Source organism: Ambystoma mexicanum, chromosome 1p (genome assembly GCF_040938575.1).
Source record: "Ambystoma mexicanum isolate Mex_15411 chromosome 1p, UKY_AmexF1_1, whole genome shotgun sequence".
Lineage (NCBI taxonomy): Eukaryota > Metazoa > Chordata > Amphibia > Caudata > Ambystomatidae > Ambystoma > Ambystoma mexicanum.
The window spans coordinates 793175915-793196538 of NC_090921.1; the positions used below are offsets into that span (position 1 = coordinate 793175915).

At 49.6% G+C, this 20624-nt stretch overlaps 1 protein-coding gene across 3 annotated transcripts in view; it reads left to right on the forward strand.

Annotated features, from left to right (window-relative positions):
• Positions 1-20624, forward strand: part of ATP8B2 (ATPase phospholipid transporting 8B2) — a 2597648-nt gene that overhangs the window by 623144 nt on the left and 1953880 nt on the right. For all 3 annotated transcript variants that reach the window (XM_069651926.1, XM_069651943.1, XM_069651936.1), the window contains 3 exons: positions 15272-15385; positions 15835-15933; positions 19938-19999. In XM_069651926.1, coding sequence (XP_069508027.1) covers positions 15272-15385; positions 15835-15933; positions 19938-19999 — 275 coding nt within the window. The remainder of the gene's footprint in view (positions 1-15271; positions 15386-15834; positions 15934-19937; positions 20000-20624) is intronic.

A 20624-nucleotide genomic window follows, 5' to 3' on the forward strand; every position in this document is an offset into this window, starting at 1 on the left:
TCCTCCCAAGACTCGGGAGCCCTACATATCCCCCAGGGGCTGCAGCACGGGCGGCTCTGCGATATCCTGGACTGCTCAGATTCCTCTTCTTGCATCACGTTAGGGTCCGCTCCAGCCACAGAGAACTCCCTCAGCACCTCACTGGCCTCCTCCGCTAGTGGTTTACTCTGGTCAGCCGACTTGATTCGAAACTCCAGCTCACACCTGCTGCTTCTCCCGGCTGGGCTTGACGAAGCCTACAGCCCTCCTTCGCTTCTTATACAATGTTGCCAGACTCACCCTGGCAGATTGTCAAATTCCTTTGTTCTTGATGTATTGATCTTAATGCATCCTCTCGCCCACCTTGTACCAGTACTAGCAAAGTTAGTAATCTTCATGTCTCCGGTGCTCCTCTTTGTCCTGGTACTGTCTGTTGGTGCTGTTACTCCTATACTACAGAAATACACGATCTACTGTCAAGGAAGTTGTTTGTCATGGGGGGGCGAGGGGGAAGGGTTAGGGAAGGGTGTGGTGTGACGGCCAACAGGCTGTACCCTAGGTGATAGTCCTTATCCCCATAGGGGGAGTCTCTCCCCATTAGGTCCTCCCACATTATACCAACCCTAGGGGGACTACTGGGTAGCAGCCGCACCTCTGTAGCCTCAGGGCAAAGGTCTCCCACTTAGGGAGAAGTGACTATACCTTAAATGTCACAGAAGCCATTCTCAAAGAAAGGAGGAAACCAGGTCCCCATAGGCATTAAGTGTACCAAGGTACAAGTCTTTCAAGACATAATGCAACTCACCATAGCGAAAAGGACGATGAAGCTCATTACTGAGGCGTTAGCGAAGAAGGCTGTAAGGTACCGCTAGACATACCCATTCGGCCTGCAATTCAAATGGGATGACAGGGTTGTTAAGGTACTTACTGCGGAACAAGGGGCTTTCCTTCTTGGACTTGAGATGGCACCTGAAGTAGATCCCGATGAAGCAGGGTCAAGTACTAATAGCAAGACGGGCGGTGCTTGGGGGCGAAGGCCTAAAGGAAGGGTCCACAGAGATCTACTTGGTGTGAGAACTGTGGATGGCTGGACGGTTGGGGCCAGAGTGGAATGGAGAGCCAACATCGGGGATTCTCACTTACTGAATGATCATCATAACTAAGATGTAGTATATGTACTGTTTTTGAGAATATGTTCAGGGGAATAATGGGTTTCACTGAAAGTTGAACTGGGCAAGGAGAGGAGCAAGCCTAACGATAATTTGGGGTGCAGGCACACCAAAGATCTGCGGGTAGCGGAACACGGGAGGAGGAAGGGGACCACTAATTACATTGGAGGTTCAAAAGAGAGTGGGAGGCAATGTCAGTGTGCAGAAGGAGGGTATAGTGCAAATGGTTCACTTGCAAGTGGGGTTGGTGGAGGGAGTTACAATAACGTTTCTTGCTGTGGGATATGCAGGGTTGTGCAGCGGGAAGGTTGGACGCTCCATCGCTTGAGAAGCGGATGGTATATGCTGGAGATCGAGAAGCAACAGAATTATAGCCAGAATAAATCATTCTTTTAAGCTGTGGTTGTGCAATGTGAGGGGGCTCAATACTCCGAACAAGAAGGTCCAATTGATAAGTGAGCTGAGAAGGGAAGGAGCAGATATTGTGGCACTACAAGAGACGCATTTTACAATGAGAGGTCAATTTATATTTTAAAAAAGCATTCCCCACACAACTGCATTCTAGCGCCACATCTACGAGGGCAGGGGTGGCCGTTCTGATACATAGGAAACAGAACTTCTTACTGACAGGCACATTGCGGGACAGGGAAGGGAGATACGCGATAGCGAAAGGTACGATAGGGGGTAGAATTCTAACCATAGCCCCTAATGTGGGCCAGTATCGGTTCCTCTGCGACTTCCTACAGATGCTTGAGAGATTCAGAGAGGGATAATGTCTCATTGCAGGGGATTTAAACTCAGTTATGGAAGGTGTGATGCTGGAAATGCATCGGAGGGACAGGGCCTCCGTATCCTTGTCCTTTTTCTGTTCTTATCGTGTGTTCTGTCGTGTTTTCCGCGCAGAAGTCCATGCGGGACTCCTGGCGGTGCAGCTCTCTCTTTTGGTTTGGTGAACAGACCCATGGGATACCCTTATGGCACCCATGGGTAGGGGTGCAACCCTGTGCCCCTAGTGTATGTTTTTGGGCACCCGTGGGTGGCCCACAGAGCCGGGTATGGGCTGGTGGCAGCTACATGCTGAATTGGACAGGTGCGCTGGGTATCCGCCATTTTAGGGTACCCCGGCCCTGCCATTGGAATCAGTTGATTCCTGATAGGAAACAAGATGGCCCCGGTGGCCTCTTGCTTTCTATCGCCTGATACCTTGTTTTCCCAAAGTCCTGGGAAGCCCTGACTCTGTCCCTTCCCCCTGACTGGCTGTTGGGTGGAAGTTCCGTATATGGTGTTGTTGTGAAGGCCCAGCTAGACTTACTGGAGCCTTCCCGCTGACTGTATGTTGTGGGTACCGCCTGTGGGTGGGACCTGGGCGAATGGGGAGTGTGACCAATATGCACTCCGTGTTGTGGCTGTCTGGTTTCTGCCATGTGAGACAAAGACTGAGACAGCCCTGCCCGAAACTGGACTGAATGCAGTGTGTAGAGTTGAATGGCTGAGTACTTGTCTCAATCCACATTCCTTGTTGTGAGTGTCTGAGCGGGAGAAGAGTGGCCTGAATGCCCTGCGTGCCTGATTGGCTGACCGACTGCATGAATGCCCTTCTGTACGATTGGCTGCTGAGTGTGTGCCAGCAGTGTGGATGAGAGACCGAATAGTATATCTGGGGACCTCTCACCACTGGAAATTGTTCAGAAGCTGAAGTCCACTACGACGAGTAACTGGAGTAACTGACGCTTGATCTTGAGGCCCTGCTGGAAGAGAAGGATTGCCGTGGCTCTCCTTCACGATCTAAAGGCTGCTGTGTCTCCAAGGACTGACCCAGAGAGGACCTGGTAAGGCGCCCTCTTCCCGAGCTACGAGGGACCATCGTGCACAGCTGACCTTTGCCAACGCTCCCTGGTAGACAGACCTACGACAGGCTGCCGACCCGATACGGGGACTGCTGAGGAATCCCAAAGCGAAGCACCCGGACTGTTGTCCGCCACTGTCGACGACCGCCGTCGCCGACCGGAGCCGCCGTGCTCCCGTTTGCCTAAGAACTTTAACTTGATCAACGGACGCTCTCGTCTGCATCGCCGTGCCGTCTCCTGTGGGAGAAGGCCTGACCATCGACGCGCCGAGGAGTATCTACCGGTGGGTTTCCCGCCACCCAAAGACCGCAGAGACGCCGACGACTCGACGCCCTTGCTGGGCCACAGTTCTTCTTCATCTCTTTGCGGTCCAGAACTATCGTCACCGAGGTGCCCCGCACGCCTCTTCCTTGCAGGACGCCAACGCTCTGTCGTCGACGAGCACCGCTCGGATCAAAGCCTGCTGCCTCATCGACGTCGTTCTACCCGGTTCACGGTCGGACGTTCGGCGCCCCGTGTCTCCCGCTTGAAAGGGGCGACATTCAAGAAGGGCCGCCGATTCCCCGACACCGAACCCCGAGTCCGCGACGCCTCTCGACGATCCGTGGCTCCTGCCTTAAAGGGAGTCACTCCAGAAGGATCGGTCGACGCCTCGCCGACGAACTCTACTCCACCAGGTACATTGGGGGGGTAAAACATTGTGGGAGAGAACGAGACTCTTGAACAATATATGGACTGGGCTTGTTTTATATATCGTTATCTTACAGGTTGCCCAGGTGGGGGGATCTCCACTCAGAGCTGTGTCCAGTAGCAAGGACCAGTCGTCTGCCTATTGTTTCATCCGTCTGCTTTCTCTCTTCTCTCTATTGCTGGTTTCATTGCTATTGATCCGTGTGGCATATTCACAGCCTTGTTGAATGCACTCTAATCGAATATTAGTGGTACCACTTTAGAATTGTAGATATTTACCATTGTTGATTTTCCGGAGCACAAAGTGCGTTATTGTGATAAGTGTACATAACCTTTGAATATTAATTATATAAAGACTGTGTTTTCAGTAATACAGTGTGTGGACATTCCTTTGTGGGGGCTTGGGGATACACTGTACTTAAGAACCAGCCCGCATCACCTCCTGAGAAGCTAGGCCTTGATTGCTCGACCAGCGCTACCATATCAGAGAATCTCGGCTGGGGTCCTCTGTGCCTTTCCTCTGCCATATAGAGAGCGGAAGTACAGACCCCCCCACCTCGTCCTGACAGAAGGGCAGTGGGATAGATCTTCCCAATCCAAATTCCCTCAAACAGGAGAGATATCGAAAAGGGCGGAGGGAATACTAGAACAAATGAGGTCAGTGGACTCTTGGAGACATCACTCAGGGGCGAGTAACTACACCCCCCTACTCTTTGTCCACAAATCTTACCCGCATATTGACCATGTCTTTATGCTGGCGGCTTTGCTAAAATACATCAACACAGTAAACCTAAGACTGGGTACTATCTCGGACCACTCTAAAATATTGCTGTCTGCATAGCTGAGGGGAGACCAAGAACTTGGATTCAGTGCAAACTTAATGATAATTTATTAAAGGATGGGATGGTTAGGGAGAACTTGAGGGATGCCCTAGTTGAATACTTCATGTATAATATGGCGGTGGACACATTGATTGGTAACCACTGGGACGCAATTAAGGCAGTGGCAATGGGCAATGTAATTGCCACCTCTGTGACAATCCGTAAAATCACAAAATGGAAATTTGAACTCCTATCAGAAGTCAAAGTGCTGTAAAAGCAATATAGGTTGCAACTAAATAGGAGTAACTACAGGAAGTTAATGGTGAAAAGAGGGGAATTAAACGTGTTTGGAATAGATGAGATTGAAATGTTACTCCTACCAAACTACTCTTTTATGAAAAAGGGCGAAGGCCTACGGGCATCTGGCAAATAGGTTAAGAGCCAGCGAAAACAGGACTAATATTACACGGATCATTGATGACCGGGTGCAAGATGATGGGTCGGAGGAACACCAGCTCAAGGCCTTTTGGGATTTCTACCCCATCATCTGGACCATTAGATGCAGGAGGAATATTTGGTTTGATTCGTTTGCCATGTATTCTCGATAGGAACAAAGAGTAGATGGACCGTCCAATCGAACGACAGGAAGTCCTAGATGCAATCAAGGGGTTGGCATCAGGGCAAAGCCCAGGCCCAGATGACTTATCGTCAGCCTTTTGTAAGGTGATGGCTCCCACACTCTTGACCCATATGGTGGGACTCTTTAACTCACTGAGGGAGTAGGGGAAGAGACTGCGCCAGTCAATGGTAAAAGCACAAATCGTATTGATTCCAAAACCTGGCAAGGATCCATCCGGGTGCACATTTACAGGACTATCTTCCGATTCAATCTGGATGCGAAAATCTACACCTACACAAGATGCTAAGAGATTGTAACTCTTCAAAATGAATCTCGTCTGGTCCGGTCGATGTGAGAGATTTCAGGAATAGAACAGGAGACATTTTAAGGGAAGTAAACCTCCTGATTGATAGGGCGAATGGGGGCGAGGAACACACTTTGCTACTAACATTAGATGCTGCGAAAGCTTTCGATAGGGTCGACTGGGTCTTCCTTAGGAATGTATCGGGCGAGGTGGGACTAGGAAGAGGCATCACTAATATGATAATGGCAAATTATGCCTCCCCAAGGCTAGAATCCATGTAAATGAATGGGCAACTCACTGTGCACGTTCCACTGGGAAGGGGCATGAGGCAGGGATGTCTGCTGTCGCATCTCCAGTTCACACTGGTGATGGAACCCTTCGCCGGGAGGATTAGGACTACTGACAGAATCAGGGGGATAAAGGCGGGGGGGATGGGGAAGAGTAATAAATAAGCCTCTTTGCAGATGTAGTGTTCTTACACATACATGCACAGCGAAATCTGTAAAATACTTAAATACCAATATAACAAACAGAGGGTTGGACTTGGGGGCCGCCAACTACCCCGCCCTCTTTAAGGAAATTACCAGCGATTTGGGAACGTGGAGCAAACTGCATTTGACCTGGATGAGTGGGATGGCCGTGGTCAAAATGAATGTCCTGCCCCAACTCCTACACCCAGAACGTCTCCCTGACTAAACCCAAACAAAAGATTATCGGCTTAGAAAGCTCAATATTAAATTTCATATGGGGAGAGCGTGAACAGGAGAAGAATGCTGGCTGGAAAGAGGGGTGAGTGGGGGCGTGCCTGCACAGATATATTGAACTATCTGGCATGAGAACAATAGCGGAGTTGTTACAAGTGGAATCTGATGAACACCTGCTCTTTAAAGAGCAATTAATAGCAGGACACCATCTCTGGAAGTAAGCCTGGCTGGGCAGGTGGCAGAGGGCGAGTGAATTTTACATGAACACGATTTCCCAAGGCATGATTGAGGCATGGGACACAATGAGCAATAAAGAGATACATTTCCATCACCTTTTACGCCAATACATGGTAACGAGAACTTCACGGCTGTCATTTGGGATAAGGGCTTTGAGAGATGGGAAAGATTGGGCTGTATTAAGGTCAGGATTTTGGTATTCAATCATGTGAGCATTGTTAAGGTGATTTCTGGCCTACAGGTTGGGAGATGAGTTCAGGTACCAACAGATTAGGCACTGGTTGAACCACCTCACAACTAGGAAGGGGGGCTCTGAGAAGACTCCCATCTCGTGAAAAGACGTTAAAAGAAGCAGATGGCATGAAAGGGCTGATGGGGAACATATACGGCTGCATCGTGGATTCTCAGGGGGTGGAGACTGGCCATATAAGAAAAACTGGGAGAAGGAGCTCGAGTGGGACATTTTGGAAAAGGAATGGGAATATTTGTATTGCATCGCATTGGACAAGCTCCATTTCTCCAGCATGGGGTCTGGCATGGATTCACATGCTCATGAATATTCCCCGTCGTCAGGCTGGGAATCCTCGGTAAAGAAAAAATCAGTTTCAGTTTCGTTTCTGAACTGTCTTTCTCCTAATAACCAATCACTGGTCTCTGGGTTATACTGTCCCCAGCCAATGACTGCCCTCTACCTAAGCCCCTCCTCTGGCAGCCATCCTCAGATTTTTACCGCATGTTCAAGTGTTGGGAGTCCTCGTGCTATAGCTCTCGAGCTTTTACTGCGTTTTTGCGATTTTGAGAAAAAAAAAAAAAAGTTTAATCTAATGTTTTCGGTCAATCGAGCCTCAAGCTCCACCGTTTCTACTTCCGATCAACGGGGTCCTGTTTCAGAATTTTCTACGCCCCTCAAGGGCGAAGTTTTCATCGAGTTACGCTTCTTGGAGGATTCCAGAAGACCTTGAGGCCTACCCCGTGGACATGGCCCAGGACAAAGGAAGCTTGACGCCTGGCTCTAAGCTGTTCAGGAACTGCCCTGGATGCGGATTGCAGAATATCTTCAAGGAGGATGAGCATTCTAGATGCCTCTACTGCCTTCACGAAGACCAAACGTGGAGAAGGACTGTGCGTTTTACAAGAACATGTCGGAGCGGACCATGAAGGATCGGCGTATCCGCCTTACCAACTGGCTGGAAGGGAAGAGCCCAGCGGTAGGTGAGAAGAAGAGGTCAGAGTGGTCTTCTAAGTCCTTCGAGGGCGCTCTGGCGACGGGGGCCCAACAAAAGGCAAAGCTCTGAGTCCGCGGGCACCGGGAGCGCCGACGGTTGGGCTCCTCGGCTGTCAGGCAGGGCGCACTTTCACCGACGCCATCAACCACGAGCCAATGCTCTGGCTCGGGGAAGAGGAAATCGGGAGAAACTGGGTAAGCTTCTGGAGAGGCCCCGGTCGATCCTGACGGAGACAGCCGAGGGGGAGCAAGGCGGTGACCCTCCAACCCCCAAGGTGAAGGCCTCAAGCGCGCCTAAAGTAGTAAAGGCCTTGATTCACCCGGCTAAGGCCTCTATCGAGGGAGTCGTGGCAGCCCTGGCGAAGCCTGTGGAGGCTACCTCAGTGGAGGCGACCTCTGGGCCCAGAGTTTCCCTGCCACCGCGGAGGGAATCCTCTTTTCAGCCCATCGATAAGACCCCCGTGAGAACCCCAGTGGAAAAAGAGGGGGGGGGCGGTGGCCATCACGGATACAGCCTCTGAAGAGGAGCTGGCTGGAGTCGTGAAGATCTTGTACAAGAAGTTTGTGGAGGTCTGGTCCCACGGGAGGGATTCCGACAAGGCGGACGAAGAGAGCGACGGTGGTGCCGATGAGGTTCCCGTGGAGGCGGCGGATTCCACTCCCCAACCGTCGCGCTCATTGCAGCCGGTACCCGAGCCACAGGACAACTCGGGAGCCATCTTGATGGCGATCCAGGCCTTATGTACGGAGATAAGGACGAGGTTGCCCTTAACCCGAACGGATGATCCAGCGGAGCCTGGCCTGTCGGGAAGCCCTCCAAGCAAGTGGAGGAGAGTTCACCCCCCGCCCTTCCAGCCTTCGCGGCCCTCAGAGCCTTCATCTCCTTCCCCTGATCCTAGGGATGACACTGGAACAGACGGCCACGACAGGGACGGGTGACGACGGGGTGGGCCTTCCATCAGCACCGCCTCGGGCCTCCCCGCCCGACGAAATTCGCTCGTTCCATGCCATGATCGCCAGGGCATCCGAGCTCTTCCTTTTTCTGTTCTTTGGGGCAGAAGGCTTCCTCCATCAATGGCGTGAGGCCAAGAGGAAGACGGTTTGCTCGGTCCCGTTACTTGATGACATCTGGGACGAGGGGCTGTCGCTCCTGAAGAACCAGTCCACGACTCCTGCCAAGAGACCGGTATGAGAAGTAGTACCGGGTCCCGGATTCCGCCCCTCTGTGCCTTAGGGCGCATCCGACCACGGATTCGGTCGTCTCTCCGGCGGCGAAGAAGGCGGCGGCAGGGGCTACAGCTTCAACTTCAACCTCCCTGCCGGACGGTGAGGGGAAGAAACTGGACGCCATGGAACGACGGGTCATCTTGTTGTCGGCGACGACGATTAAGGCAGCCAACGCCCTAGCGATTGTGGCCTGCTACAACGGGGAGCTTTGGTTTAAGATCACTTCTCTGCTGGATTTCCTCCCAGACAAGAGGGCAGAGGCCCTGGAGATCCTGCAGGAAGGCGAGGTGGCGTCGGACCACGCCATAACGGTGGCCACGGACATTGCTGACACCGGTTTCCGCCAGTTGGGCAACAGTGTTTCTTCGGCGTGGTTGGTTCAAGGTGACAGATTTCCGCCAGGACGTGCAAACCAGAGTTTTGGACATGCCCTTCGACGGGAACAACCTGTTTGGCAAGACAGTGGACGAGTCACTGCAGGCCATCAAGGCTGACACGGAGACGGCTCGGGCCTTGGGAGTTTTACAGCAACGACAGCCCCCCTCTCAGAACTCTGGAGGCAAGCAAGGTGCCTCCAAAGGATTCGGCGGAGGCTCCTCAGCGTACCGCCAGGCGGCCCGCTCCTCGTCGCAGGAGGCCTACAGAGGACGCGGCAAGTCAGGAGGATCTCGTCATCGCCAAGGCGGCAAGGTCGCTGCCAAGCAGGACTGAACCGGCCATAGAGTCGGGCCCCCATCTGAGCACCCCGGTGGGAGGCCGGCTGGCGAACTTCGTCAGCGTGTGGGAGTCCATCTCCACCGACCGATGGGTGCTGAATGCACTGGCCCGCAAGCACACTCTAGTTTCTAAAGAGGGCCCCCGCATTCCACCCGTGGCCAGAAAGGAAAACCACGTCCCTCAACTGCTGCTGGAAGTAAGGGCGATGCTGAAGAAAGGAGCCATCGAGCTCGTCCCAAAGAGGCTCCGGAGTTTACTCACGATACTTCCTTGTGAGAAAGAAGACCGGCGGTTGGCGGCCCATCCTGGACCTTCGTCGCTTAAACAAGTACATCAAGGCCCAGAAGTTCCGGATGGTGACCCTCCAGCACGTGATTCGTAGTCCAAGGATGGCACTACCAGTTCAAGGCACTTCCTTTTGGATTGAAATCGGCGCCCAGGGTATTCACCAAGTGTATAGCACCAGTGGTGGCATGGTTGCACCTGAAGGGGAGCCACGTCTACCCCTACCTGGACGATTGGCTCATCCGAGCAAAGACCAGAGACCTCACAGTCGAGCACACAGCGAAGACCATCCAACTGCTCACGGATCTGGGATTCTCCATCAACTTCTCAAAATCCCACCTGGTTCCGTCACAGGTAGCGGTGTTTCTGGGAGCCAAGCTCGACACAGTTGCGCGATTGGCCTCTCCGTCGGAGGAAAGGACGAAGGGCATCCTGGGCAAGATGCAGCAGCTGGTGGCCATGGACGTGGCCAGGGTGAGGTCAATCAAGTCCCTTTTCAGCATGATGTCCTCATGTATCTAACTAGTGCGCCTGTGCGGACTGCAGATGTGTCCACTGCAAGAGTTCCTCGACGCCCAGTGGATGCAAGCGGCGGGCAGCTTCGAAGACAGGATCTCGCTCAACGAGGCCTTCCGCCAGGCGATCCAGTGGTGGGGCACCCGCACGCATCTGGCAGCAGGTACCGACTTCCAGACCCCGGCACATCAGGAGACAGTGATGACGGATGCCTCCCTGGAGGGGTGGGGCGCGCACACCGGCGATCTCCACGCAAGAGGCCTTTGGCTCCCGGAGGAGAGGTCACTACACATCAACGTTCTGGGCCCTGAGGTCGTTCCTCCCATCCCTCAAGGGCAAGGTGGGGAGGATCTTCACCGACAACACCACCACGATGTTCTACATCCGGAAGCAGGGAGTCACCAAATCCCCAGCCCTATCCAAGGAGGCCCAGGATCTGTGGCACTGGGCCGTCGCCCAGGGAATGTTTCTGGTGCCCTTCCACCTGGCAGCAATAAAGAACACCATTGCCGACTCACTCAGCAGGGAGCTGCGCTCGTTCCACGAGTGGGAACTGCGGCACGATCAAGTGGATTGGCTATTCCAACGATGGGGCAATCCCCAGATCGACCTATTCGCAACGGTGACGAACACCAAGTGCCAGAGGTTCGCCAGCAGGTTTCCCCAGCCGGGGAGCATGGGCGATGTCTTCTCATTCCCCTGGGACGGCCTGTTCCTGTATGCGTTCCCGCCGTTGCTACTGCGACTCATCAACCAACTCAAGCGGTCCTGGTGCAGGATGATCCTCGTCGCACCGGCGTGGCCGAGACAGATCTGGTTCCCGGAACTTCTGGACTTGTCAGTGTCCCCCCCCCCCCCCTCCTCCCCAGTCAAGCTGCCGACGGACGCGGATCTCCTCGCCAGAGAAGGAGGCGCCATCCTCCATCACGACCCGGGGTCGCTGAACTTGTAGGCTTGGCTCCTGCAGCACTAGAGTTTGGAGGGTACGATATCCCGCCAGACTGCAAGGAGGTGCTTGCAAAGGCAAGGGCATCCTCAACTCTCAAGTTCTATGGACACAAATGGAAGAGGTTTTGTGTCTGGTGCCGGGCACAGAAGATTAACCCTCTGTGGATTACGGCCCCTCAAGTGCTGCCGTACTTGTCGCTGGCCAAGGCGGGGCTGGCCCATGCCTCCATCAAGATCCATCTAGTGGATATCTCCCACTATTCCAAAATTCCGGGGTGCTCATCCCTGTGGTCCCATCGCCTGGTGACGGAGTTCATGAAGGGACTGTTCTGATCGTTCCCTCCGGTGATGGCTCCGGCCCCGGCGTGGGAGCTCAACATGGTGCTGACCAGGCTCATGGGGCCGCCATTCAAGCCTCTGCATTCGGCGCTGTTGAAGTTCCTGTCGCGGAAAACAGCATTTCTTGTGGCCGTCACCTCCGCACGACGAGTGGGAGAGATCCAGGCCCTCTCCTGCAAGCCTCCATACCTGACTTTCCACGAGACGAGGGTGGTGCTGAGGACACACCCCTCCTTAATGCCCAAGGTGCCGTTGGACTTCCATCTCAACGAGCCCTTGGTGTTACTCGTTTTCTTCCCGTCTCCTTCGTCGCCGGCCGAGAGGACTTTGCACTCGCTGGATGTAGCTAGAGCGCTGAACTTCTACGTGGACCGCACAAAGGGTTTTCAGAAGACATCACAGCTGTTTGTGAACTGTTGACCTGTGAATCAAGGGAAGGCCCTCTCGAAGGCTTCCATTTCCAGATGGCTCTCCGGCTGCATCATCCATTGTCACCAGTTGGCAAACCGACCGTTGCCCGGCCGTCCGAAAGCCCATTAGACCAGAGCGATCGCTGCTACCATGGCGTTCCTATCTGGTGTGCCCCTGCTGGACATCTTCAGGGCTGCTACGTGGAGGTCAACGCACACCTTCACGAGATTCTACTGCGTCGACCGGGATTCCAGGGAGGAGTCCAGAGTCGGCCAGGCAATGCTGAGCAACCTGTTCGCCTGAAGGTGGGCCTGGTGAGGAGGTAAGGGATGCTTAATCTTGAGCCTTGCCACCTCCCGTGGTTGTGCATGTGTGTACTGCTATGTATTCTTGCATTCATGAGCATGTGAATCCATACCAGACCCCATGCTGGAGAAGGAACAAGTTACTTACCTGTAACTGTTGTTCTCCAGCATGGGTCTGGCATGGATTCACATGCGAACCCTCCCTCCTACCCCTCTGGGGCTCTTCACTTGGTCCTACTGCCACTTTACGTGCTACTAAATCTGAGGATGGCTGCCAGAGGAGGGGCTTAGGTAGAGGACAGTCATTGGCTGGGGGCAGTATGACCAAGAGATCAGTGATTGGTTATTAGGAGAAAGACAGTTCAGAAACGAAACTGAAACAGATTTTTTCTTTACCGAGGATTCCCAGCCTGACAGGGAATATTCATGAGCATGTGAATCCATGCCAGACCCATGCTGGAGAACAGTTATAGGTAAGTAACTTGTTCCTTGCATGCAACACAGAGCCAGGTCAACTTACTAAACCGGTGGTACTGCACCGCAGACCACCTACACAGATGCAGGCCATAAACTGGACATCTATGACGCAGGGAGTGTGGAAAGGAGGGAACACTAACACGCATATCATGGGAAGCTGTCTGAAATTGGGGTCTTTGTGGAAAGATATATAGAGAATGTGATATATGAAGTAGGGGGGCATACGATGCAAACTCGGACCAACCTTTAATCTGCTGGGACTCGTAGAGGATGGGGAATGGGATGGATTAGAGATGGTGACACCTGATCAGACACGTGATCCTGGCGGCTAATATAACGCCTCCTTTTGGGGTAAGGAGGCACCATCAGTGGGCTGATGGCTGAATAAGTTGTGGGAGATAGCTGTCATGGAGAGGTTCAAGGCCCAGATTAGGGGTAGTCAAGGTAAATTTGAGACCAGATGGAACCCACTAATTCAACATCTCAGGTCCATGAGATTGAGTTGCTTCAAGCCTTCAAGGAAGAGATCACTATTTTTAAGCTCTTGATCTGGGGATTTATGCATTGGAATGTAGTTGATCTTGAAATTATTATGGTAATTTGAAAGATAACTTTAGCTGTATGCAGGATTTCACGGGGAGGGGCAGATGTTACATTGTGAAACCTATTTGTACATGCCATTTAGCACAGTACGTTAACGTTTTGAAAAATATATCTATTATATATAATTGCATGGTGCAAATTATGACTTTCAAATTACCAAGTGTTTTTTGCCAACCAGTGCATTACTGCAGGAAGTATAACTAGGATTGATCACTGTGGTAATGTAAGGTGGCATTGATGTGACCATAGCTTGTTTCTGCAGGAATTTCCTGGGGGAATAAAAAGGGGCATAGGCCAATTGTCAGTCAGTGGCCCATGCACTTTTAGTTGTTGACAAGAGCAATACCCATAGGGCCAGTTGGATCTGATAATTTAATAGTGACTGGGATATTGGCTTCTGCTGGGATGCCTGGGCTTCTCGCCATGGTCAAAGGTCGTTGCCAGTGGCCACCGTCTATGTAGAATTGTTCCGACGTGGACAGTTGACACGGTTGACATGGTTGCACGCCATGCCTGATGGGATCTGGTTAGTTATTAGTCAGGGGGATATGGGCAATAGCCATAGGTGCAGCTTTGACGGTGCGCCTTGAACAAGATATAGCAAAACAAACCTCTTGAAATTCAGTGAAAACACTTAAGGTAACTCTTAACTCTGAGTATCCCCCCTAGATGGCCCCCACAATGTAATTTTTTATGCCTGCTGTGATCTTATCTCACAGGCCAAGCAGTGTATGCGGGGGCAGATGGACTGTGAGTTAAGATTGCTGTCACTTCCATGTTGGGGGGGGGGGTGGGTGGGAGGGGTCCGGGGAGTTGGTGGGGGAAGGGGCGGAGGGAAGGGTGGAATTGTTATCGGTTTTTGGCTTGTTATTGCAAAATGACAGTGTTAAAAAAAAAAAAAAAAAAGAAAAGATTACTGTCCCTTCCCACACCCACCAAATTTCATGGGTTTTGTTGTGAGGCATCTGATAATGTGTGTTTGCGCATGTGCAGATACATACGCGTTATCAATCACAGTGAGAAGTGAATGCGCATCCCTAAGCAGACTCACTTCACCACAGACACCTCTTAAGGCTTTTGGCTTCTGTTCCCCAGTCCTTGTGCTTCATTGAATATTTAGAGCTTGTTCACTCATTCCGCTGAGGACACAGACGTCCCATGCACTATGGAGAAAGTACAACATTTAACTCTGAACACTATTCATTATGGCTATTTACTTTTTATTTAATGGTAGTACCTCTGCATTCACCCCTTATGCTTGGAATAATGTAAGACTTTTGAACATGCATTGTTGTTGTTTGTAGTACTATCTATCTGCCATTAGTCAGGCCTGTTTTTATCTTTCTTTTGTTCTTTAATGTCCAATGGGTTGTAGGTTCTGCACATAACTCCTACAGTATGTGTTTTTTACTGTCTGACTCGTGAAGGAGATCCCATAAGTCACTCTTTGATTTATTTTTTATTTGTTTTTTTTAGTATTTGCTTGGGACGTAATTAAATGATTTCCCTTCATTTATATGCTTTAGAATATGTAGATACTTCCAGTTACTGCTGTGCCTTTGCTTCATGTACTGTGTCCTGAATATATTCTGAAGGTAATGCATCCTGTTCCGTATTCAGGTATGCTTTTCCAAATGTTGAATTGGGAGGTCACCTAGGCTCCTTCCTGCTATTCAGAGGTTTGAATACCTGATGGTTTTGGTGTTCTCCTCTAATATTCTCACTTATATTTCTTTAGGGCTCTCTACCTGGATTACTCTTATTTCCGCTTTGTGATTGTGTTCGGGACTGGCTGCCATGCAGTCTGTGGACACTGTTCATATTTCTTTTTCTTTTAATTTTTTTTAGAGCAACTGTATCAAGACGTCCAAATACAATGTGGTCACCTTCTTGCCCATCAATCTCTTCGAACAGTTTCAGGAAGTGGCCAACACATATTTCCTATTCCTTCTCATACTGCAGGTAAGAGACTAGATGCAGTGAGGGGAATGGGCTTTTGTGAGAAAGAGAAGTTAGGCTGAACAAATAGCAAGAGGACAGGGAACCTATTCACTGGAAAAGTATAGGTTGTGGGACAAGGAAAAAGCAGGAGAAAAGAAAGGAAATTTAAAAACCTGAGATGTGTTGTACAAAGGGGAAACATTCAAATAATTAAAATATCAACTGCAGCATTTAAAGGATTGGGCAGTGACAATGCAAAATATGCGAGAGACTGTTAGACAAGAAATTTGGTAGCCCACTGCAAGTGTTTTGTTTGCTACATTTTATTTATTGAGTATTGATCTGATTGACGCCTGCTGTCCCGCTCGTACTCGTTGAATATTTACTGGTTTATATTCATCCTCTGAAGTGGTTGTCTGGTTAAAACTTTGAACATGAGCCAATTCCCCTTTCTTCTCTTCCATTTGTAGCTCATTCCACAGATCTCTTCCCTGTCCTGGTTCACCACCATTGTGCCTTTGGTCCTTGTGCTAACCATCACAGCTGTCAAAGATGCCACAGATGATTACGTGAGTACAGCATGGCACTAAGTGTCAGTAGATATCTGTCAAGAAGCTTAATCTCTTCCCCTTTGTTGACTTCTGTCTATCCTTCTGTGTCACGTTTTTCTCCATGTCTCAGCCTTTGTACATTTCCCATCCCATTGCACAGAGCAATATATGGTAAAAGCAGATGACCACTATGCATCCAGTAAGCCTATGTTCTGTCTGCTTTTAGCACATGTTTAACCTGCTCTTCAACTTTACCCTAGCTTTTCCGAGCACATAGTACTGTTTACTGGTTTCTGGGCCAGACCTTTGTAACTCTTTACACGCTTAATGCAACCCTTCAGGCTCCACTGGGGCCAGAAGTGCTGTGGCAAAAAAAACATTGGCTGCATTTCACTTGGACTTCAGGGTTGGCGGGGAAAGCATGCAAGTGGTGTTGGCAGAGGGATCATCGGTCATCACCCTGTACTGCTTTTTGGGGTCACATATACATTTCCTGAAGGTAGCATGGGACCACTTCTAGAAAACATATGTTCTAAGCACGCTCAAACGGTTAAGTTAACGGTTTACTTCTGCTAGGAGACTGTCATGTAATAACAACCAGTCTATCTGTTGGTTGTATTTCCACACCTTAAATCATGACATATAGTTCTCCGAGTACTTTCTTATAAACATGTTTTGAATGGATTGTGTCCTTCCACGTATTACTCATCTTTAGATATCTTCCCTTCCAGCTTTAGCTGCTTTGGAGAAAAGAAATTCGGCAGAGGGCACTGTGTGTCAACGCGATCGACTCAATGTCCCTCGAGGGCTTCCATCTCGCGCGCAACGTCATTGTAGGTATATATAGCACACGCAGCGCTTGTTGGCTTCAGTTCCATTTTTCTGCGATAGCTAACACTTTGAGAAATATGGAGCGCTTTGGTTTTTGCTAAAAAACGATGATATCGAGACTGATGGCCTCATCATAAACACCATCAACCTGAAGACCGGATTCAAAAAATGCCACGACCGTGGGGCAAAAAAATGTTGCTCGCGCATCCTCATCGAGTAGGTCCGTGGTGCCTTGGCATGGAGCATAGAGCGGTGGACTGTGGGTCCTGTCAGTCCATCACTGATGAGGCTCTGAAAGAGCATAAAGGGAAATTAGTGGCGGTTAGGCGCCCTACTAAGTTCGCCTCGACAATCCCCTCGAAGAAATGCTCGTCCGAGTCGACACGTGACTCTCCTCGAAGGAAGAAATATAATGAGTTCACGCTCCAGGAGTGGGTCCCACCATCGCGTCTTCCAAGAAGGCAAAGGAAAGGTGCTATAGGTCGCCTTTGACCTCCTTCGATTCTTCTCCAGAAAGAATATTATCCTGCCCAACCAAATCCTCGACTCCTGCACAATGGGGAGGAGTTCAGGCAGGAAATGCAAAAAATGTTTGAGAAGGAGGCCACAACCCCCTCGAAAGAAAAGTCATGCTCCTGTTGCAATGTCTAAGGCCGACAAGGAAAGGGCTAAGGCTAAATCCTGCACACCCTCGAGCCCCGAGATCCATCGAGACCCATCGAGGTCGCAGCAAGCCCTTCTAGGGTTAACTCGACGCCCGTTGGCAATGCCATTGGTGTCGAAACCATAATGCCATTACTATCTAAGGAAGTAGAGAAATCCTATAAGCCGTTGCCAAGGAAAGATTTCTTCAAATCTTTATCCTCTATGTATGAGGAGCACGAGCCATCGGACCAAGACCCCCCCCCACCTTTTGGTTTCGGGTTTGGCACTCCTAATGTCCCTGAAGCCATTATTTCAGAAGAGTCTAGGTTAAAAGACTTGTATGAAAACCTTCAGTCTGCAACACCAGAACTTGTGTGGCAGGCGAGACCCGGAAGACCATGCAACATGCAGATGCCTCTTACAGGCAGCTTATGACCAGAGTTATTGATTTTCTGTGATGGGGCAGACACGCGCCTCCTTTTGAGCAAGCTGATCTGACAGACGTTCTTGACAAAGGTCCACAGAAGGACCCTGTGAATGGGAGGCTCCTGAGTCAAGTTCAGCGGTGAAAAAGAATATCACCAAAAAGTACAGGCCTTCAAATAGCGACCCTGACTACTTGTCAAATCACTCAACACCAGAGATCCTGTTAGTTCAGGCAGTGATGTCCACATCCCAACAGGCTGTTTGCCCAACCATCCCACCAGACAGGGGATAAGCGTTTTGACTCTTGGGCTTGGAAGGTACTTTCTGCCAGGAGCATGGCTCTTAAATCTGCAAATGCCAATTACGCCTTAGCAAAATGTACATTCACCCTGTGGGACTGTATAGCTATGGCGGCTGACAATATTCCCGAAGGGGAAGAAAGAGACTGCTTCCTGAATATTGTAAGAGATGGTAAGGAGTGTATGTGTGAGTTTCTTCAATCAGGATTGATAGCATCAGCAGACCCATGGCGGCAAGCACAGTTGTTTATACCCAGGTTTGTGTGGTTGAGGAAGTCTAGTTTTGGACCGGACGTGCAGTCCAGGGTCCTCAACATGCCCTTTGACATCAGTCTGAACTTCCGGTGCCGTCATTTTGGCCGAAACCTGCTGGACACCATTTGCATCTCCTGGTACCAGTTCTGTGCCTTCAACAAACCAAAAACTCCACCATACCCAGACACAAGCACTTGTTCCTCTGTTTGGATAACACTTTAACCAATAGTTCCACAGCTGTTCATACTTTATCACCAATCTTGTTCGTTCTCTACCTCCCTAATCACCAAATGCTATGCTTGTCGACTCAAACCACTACTCTTGACCTCTCGACTCTCAAGCACCCACGCTTTGATTGCCCTGTATTTGCACATTTCCCAAGATTTCAGATCGTGAGGTTCCCTATACACTGCCTGAAGTAAAATCATATCTTTAACATTACTGATCTAATTAACATTGGGCCTACACAACATTGGGGTGGGGAGGGTTGCACTGTATCCAGGCAGTATTCCAATCTGCCAATAAGAAGCCAGTCCACCTCTCCCTTTTATTACAATAATAGACTGAATCCCAGTTGAGCCTATGAAGGTCCTTTGTTGTCCCTGGGATAGAAACGGTCAACCCTGGTATCCAAAGATTCCAGCTAATCTTAACTTTACAAGTAGCCCTAAAGCGTAGGCGTACCATTGAATAACTTTCCTAGAAACCTTCAGAACCTGTTCCTTAACTGTAAGCTACATCAACTCTTTTCTTACCTTTTCTGAAGATAAAGTGGATCTAAAATCTGTGTGGCTGTTCATTCAAACCAATCTATTACTTTGTAGTCTTTTACATCGCAGTCCTCTACTGAAAGTTAATTTTAGCTGCTAGACTTTAGCTTACTACTAGGTGAACCAGAGAAAACTTAAGTGTTGTCAATTTGACTTAGTTTAGGCCGGCGACCCAATCTTGTACAAATAGGGTTGCGAGAATCCTCTTATTCCCCTACTGTTGCAGCCATTCTTTCCATGTCATTTTCTAATTCATACTTTTCTTTTGCTTCTTTTTTCGATGCATTTTCCTATGCATGTCTCATTCTCTATACCTTAATTTGACCCATGCTGCTTTGCTCGGCCTCTTTATATATATTTTACATCCTCATTCCTGTTCCCTCCTTCAGCTAGTTGGTTCTTGTTCCTTCATTCAGCTAGTTGGTATAGGAGAACCTTTTATGTACTTTTATGTCCTTATGAGGTTTTCTCACTCTTTCTGATCATGCCATCCTCGTGCTCAATATCTTTATACACTTCCTACCACTTTTCTTTCCTGTAGACATGTGACATGCTCTGCCTCCCGCCTAATCTCTTGCTCTGCCTCCCGCCTAATCTCTTGCTCTGCCTCCCGCCTAATCTCTTGCTCTGCCTCCCGCCTAATCTCTTGCTCTGCCTCCCGCCTAATCTCTTGCTCTGCCTCCCGCCTAATCTCTTGCTCTGCCTCCCGCCTAATCTCTTGCTCTCCATCCCGCCTAATCTCTTGCTCTCCATCCCGCCTAATCTCTCATAATCTCTTGCTCTTCTTCCTCCTTAGTTTCGTCATAAGAGTGATAACCAGGTCAATAGTCGGCAGTCAATGGTTTTGATCAGTGGCATGTAAGTATAGTTTTGCAATCCAAAATAATGTTCTTTTACAATGACATGATGACAATGTAATTGAGATTTTCACAATTTTGTCCAAATGGGTCACTTTCTTACAGTCCATCCACTCTGGAGGAAGAACATAACGGAAAGAACATTTTGAGCAATCAAGAATTGTAATCCAATTTACGAATACACAGGCTTCTTGAAGGTGCAAGTGTATACACAGTATATAATCTATTTCTACAGATCCCACTTTAGGGGTGACTCTTGCTTATGGGGTTCTCCAAGGTGATATTCTTAGATTTTGGATACTACAACTCAAAGAATTAAGTGCTAATTTAGAACTTTGGCTTGGATACTAGTAAAGTTGTGCTTTAAACAATCCAAGTGTGAAAACAGCCTGGATCTTTTTTGAAGGTCGTTTAACCACCCAGGTTCCAGATGGGGATAATAAGTTACTTACTGCTCAAAGATGAAGCTGAATGAAGTTTTGACAACATCCTTCACTGTCTGAAGTAGATGTATAGGTTTGGTTTTATGGAAAAAAAAAATGGAAAACAGCATATTTTATTTATACAACGTGCCCATTCGTAGAGGGATTTATGGGATGGTAGCAAAGTATCAATGCAAACACTTG